This window comes from Argentina silus (assembly GCF_951799395.1).
Source record: "Argentina silus genome assembly, chromosome: 22".
Taxonomy (NCBI): domain Eukaryota; kingdom Metazoa; phylum Chordata; class Actinopteri; order Argentiniformes; family Argentinidae; genus Argentina; species Argentina silus.
This window is the reverse complement of record NC_139676.1, coordinates 6339358-6344357: the sequence shown is the minus strand read 5'-3', so window position 1 is coordinate 6344357 and position 5000 is coordinate 6339358. Positions and strand designations below refer to the sequence as shown.

At 42.1% G+C, this 5000-nt stretch overlaps 1 protein-coding gene across 1 annotated transcript in view; it reads right to left on the bottom strand.

Annotated features, from left to right (window-relative positions):
- Window positions 1-1687: 1687 nt before the first annotated feature.
- Window positions 1688-5000, bottom strand: part of krt99 (keratin 99) — a 6580-nt gene continuing 3267 nt past the window's right edge. The window contains exons 5-9 of the mRNA XM_083693864.1: window positions 4975-5000; window positions 4489-4614; window positions 4187-4407; window positions 3571-3653; window positions 1688-2991 (exon numbers count right to left, since the gene is read on the bottom strand). The exon at window positions 4975-5000 is cut by the window's right edge and continues 136 nt beyond it. Coding sequence (XP_083549990.1) covers window positions 2885-2991; window positions 3571-3653; window positions 4187-4407; window positions 4489-4614; window positions 4975-5000 — 563 coding nt within the window. The 3' untranslated portion in view covers window positions 1688-2884. The remainder of the gene's footprint in view (window positions 2992-3570; window positions 3654-4186; window positions 4408-4488; window positions 4615-4974) is intronic.

Here is a 5000-nt window from a genome sequence, read left to right as displayed (position 1 = left end):
GTGTGCTATAGTGTGTCTATGTACAACTATATGACGCTTTAATATGACTCTTGATTTATATGACTCATGAATTATACAACATTTGATTTATATGACTCCAGAGGTAATACTATGATGCCAAGTAGTGGGTTTATGATATCATTTATGATATATAAACATACTCTAACTGCCCGAGGCTGGTATAAAGTGTTGTGTGAATACATCAAAGTGATTGCTAGCTGTTGAAGAGACAGTCATTTGTATCATAACAGGTTGATTATGCGCTTCATTATAATGCCTGATATGCAGATGATTACAGCTGATGTAAACTAATCAAATCTAAATGGAATATCATTGTTTTTATTTTATTTCATTAAAAAGAGGATACAATATATTCAATTCTTCTGTAATTCTTTCATTTAAACATTCTGTCATTTAAATTCATTCTGTCTTCAGTTTATTCAAGTGAAATCCCCTACAGTAAAACTCCCAGACTTTACAGTTGGAATTTGTCTACCTTGTCGAAAATATATCACTCGTCTTGAATTATATGACAGTTGACTTTTTAGGCGCAGAGAACACGATGCCAACATTTTATGATATAATTTACGATAAAGCCACAGGATTATGTTTGAAGTGCTGCAGGCTGTGGGAATATAAAATGTTTTGTGAAAACATAAATGTGAATGCCAGCTGTTGATTAACAATCATAAAACCTCTCTCAAGGTTTAAGCACGCAAACAATCAAGCAAATCTTTGCGTTAGTGTGGTATCCTCGCTAGCGCCCCTCGGTGGTTTACCACAAGCATAGCAGAGCAGAGCCACACCCAACTGTGCTCAGTTTTGCTTACACAAATCAGAGATGTCCTAAAGGCCAAACTGACTTAAATGGACTTAAATGTACTTTGAATGTTCATTTATTTTCTATTTCGCAATAAAGCTGACAGAAACAGTTTAGCGGTGTCAGAGTTAGCAATGAAGCTAATTTACAGCCTAAGGCCCTGGGTGTGAGAATGTTTGAGAAGACGTGAAGAAGACATGTTCAGGTAAAAGTTGTGTGGAAATTCTGGAACATCAACGTCTGGACATGTTTAAGAAATCCTATCATTTTGACGTTGGTATTGGGCAAGATGAGAAAGATGCTGACAACACAGAAATACAAGTAAAAGTCCATACAATGATGCTTTATAGTGATAAACTACTTCTTAAGTGTATTTTGAAGGTCTCTAAAGCGCTAAGGAGTGGTACGCTAGCAAGTCTTTCACATGTAATGCGGCATAGCATCTCTTTGGACTCCTTTGGAAGCTCTATTCTATTAAAATGAACTGTTTAGATAAAGCAAACCCCCCATGTCCTTACTTGACTCAGCCCAGCCCTAGTCAAGTGGCCAGTGTGTGACTCACACAGGAACTCTAAGATAAACAAAGGCAAGTCTTCACACACACACACGCACACACACGCACACGCACACACACACACACACACACACACACACACACACACACACACACACACACACACACACACACACACACACACACACACACTCGATGGCAAATGATAAATGAATCTCACTCACATCTGCCAATATAAAGACAATACAGTGCCCTGTTATATAAGGTAAAGGTAGGTGTGAAACTGAAAAAGCAAAGCGTTTCTTTTCAGGTTTTTTTTAGAAGAAGACAATGCACAGTATGTTCAATTATGATATCAGTATATTTTAATGTGTTCGTGATCTTAAGCTCATCAACAGTGAATTGCATAGTGTACAGTAATATATGCCATTTAGCTGATGCTTTTATCCAAAGCGACTTACATTGCAGTGAGTGCATACATTTTTCAGTATACTGTATATGGTCCCAGCAGTATCAATGTTGCAGGGGGGGTTGGTGGAGGTAGAAATCAGCGGATGGGCTGATATGTAATGCATGGTCCTCCGATTCCTGCCTCCACCAAACTCCCCTGCAGTATTGTAGGTTGCATGAACTTCCTGGCACATAAAGTAAGCTGCTTTGCTTGAGGTCTTGTGGGCTGAAATAACCATAAGGTTGGTTGGTGACGCAAACCCAACTTTCCTAATGTCACTTATGTAACTGTGGTGGTCTGTTTCTACTTAACCTCAATGAGATCATTTCCCCCTGAAATATCAACCATGGCTGTTGGGGGGCGGAGCATGGTCAAGTAAAATGAGAAATGCGACACCTGGTGGCAATGTCTGGAAACGCATCAAGACATTTTCAACATAGAGTCGAATAAAAGTTGTATTTTTCCATATAATACAGCCATACGAGATATACAAAGGAAGTAACAGACACTATTTAAATAATTCTGCCAAAGAACATCACATTTTATACTTTTTGACTTCCAATTCAGTATAGTAGGAACCAACAGCCTATTTCATCAGTAGAACAAAACACACCAGTATAACCGAAGCTACATGGAAACTAATGAAGGGAAAACATAGGGTGTTATGATAGAACTAGAGTAAGGAAGAGTGTGCTTCTGATGACCAATCACTTAAGCAAACAGCAAGCCCAACGTTTAAAAAAAAACAGCTTTAGAAACATCTTGTGTTCTAGCACCTCTTCTATAGCCTGTGATTCTCTGGCTTGTATTGTTTCTTGGTTTCTGACCATGTTTGATTACATCATTTTAATTGAATGTACTGTACTATTGTCTTTGTGTTAACCTGTGTTTTTCTTGCCTAGATCTTGTCTATAGCTGTTCTGTACTGTTTCAAGTGTTTTATATTATGTGTGAAACAGAGGAAGAGTACCTCCAGGATGAGTAACAGCTAATGGGGATCCTAATAAACCAAACTAAACTAAATAAACTAAACCAAACTAAACTAAACTAAACTAAACTAAATCAACTAAACTAAACTAAATCAACTAAACTGCTCCACTTAGCTCAGCTCCTCCACTTTCTCGTCCGATTTGGAGGAAACGACCTTCCCATCCACAATATCCTCCACGATGATCTTCACCCTCCGTTGAAGGTGAGGGTTGTACTCTGTGGAGAGAAGGAGGGAAGAGGACTTCACTGACCATTCATTTCTTCATTCCATTCCATGAATTATTGTTACCATTCCTCATTCCATTCCATGCATTACAACGAGCCTGTCCTCCGATTTCTACCTCCTCCAGCCTCCCCTGTAGTAAACAATTATGAACATAGCCAAGGTCATCTTTGTGATTGGCTGTAAAACTGTGCGTACTGTAAGGTGGGCCAGAGGTTTTTCCTGACCACATGATCAGACCAGCAACTAGGGCCTTGAGTTTGACTCTGAAGTAGACAGGTCACATGGTCAGAAGAAACTCTCGACCCTATGAGGAACATGGATGGATGGGATGGATGGATGAATACATAGATGGTGAATAATGTGAGCAATCCAGTCAGTCAAGTAAATGAATGGTTCATTCATTCATTCACTTGGTCATTCATGGTTGAATCGGATCAAGGTGTTTAACAATGGCTATGTTTCAATATACCCACTAGGCTTACCACATAGAATGAGGCAATGTCGACCATGTATTTTAGGTGGTATGTTACTGCTGACATTGAAACACAACTAATCTCTTGTGTACTCACTTTCCTCAACCTCTTCCACCGTCTCCTCGACCTTCTGGACCGTCTCGACCGTCTTGACCACGGTCTTTGATACAATGGCCATGCTGATAAATGTCAAACACATAGGATAAGGATCTATAATCCAGACATGGGTTCAAATCAGGGGAAGCTGGTGGAGGTAGAAATCGGAGGACGGGCTGGGTGTTAATCATGGAATGGAATTCGGAATGGTATCACACACATGTTTGAGACCATTCCTCACTCCATTCCATGCATTACAATGAGCCAAGTCCTCCATTTTCTGCCCCCCACAAGCCTCCCCTGGTTCAAATAGTATTTTTAGTTATTATTTAAAAAACATTTTGATCAAGGTATGTTTCAATCATTGATTGACCTGGCTCTCCCCCAATCTCCCTCTCCGTCCCCCCCCCCCCCCCCACCACCACCCTCTCCCCTCTACCTCCTCTCCCCTCCCTCCCTCCCTCTCTCCCTTCTCCCCCCCCCCTGCCACCACCCTCTCCCCTCTACCTCCTCTCCCCTCCCTCCCTCTCCCCCTCCCCCCCCCCCCCCCCCCCGCCGCCACCCTCTCCCCTCTACCTCCTCTCCCCTCCCTCCCTTTCCCCTCCTCCTCTCTCACCTGTGTAGCTCTCCATCCAGCAGCCTCCTGTACTCAGCGATCTCCAGCTCCAGCCTCATCTTGATATTCAGCAGCAGCTGGTACTCTGAGGCCTGCTGCTGGATGCTGACCGTGACCTGCTGCAGCTCCCCCTCCAGGCTGTTGATGTGCAGCTGCAATCGTCTGAGATGCGCAGCGTAACGCCCGTTCACCTCCGCCGCACTCTGCTCCATGTTGTGTTTCTGTAGGCGGAGAAATAATAATTATGAGTACAATAAAATAGAATAGAATAGAATAGAATAGAAATTAATAGAATGCGGTACCTGAGTGAGCAGGCCCTGCAGTTCTATCTCCAGATTCTGGAAGGTTCTTTTCAGCTCTGTGAGCTCCGACTGGAATGTCTTCACCTCCGTGGTACTGGTGACGATCTGTGTCTGCAGCACGTTCACCTGACACACACACACACACACACACACACACACACACACACAAACAGTCATTGTCCACGCAATGTTAAAAACACCCAAAACATCAGGAGCACCTCATCTGTATTGACATACGGTGGGAGCTATGCAGTTGAGCGCTGGTAAATCCAGTGACAGTGTCCTCCAAAAGTAACCTTAAAGGGAATGCCAATGTTTTTATCTCAATAAAAATACTTAAACCTTAAAGGGGAAACTTCACAATATTTGTACATCATGTTCATAATCTCCACTACCATACCAGTGTCTACAGTACATACGTAAACAAACAGTAGTCAAAAAGATAAGAGAAAAGGTCCTAAGGGAATATTGAGGCTGTAGTCTCACCTTGCTCTGGAACCAAGCCTCAGCGT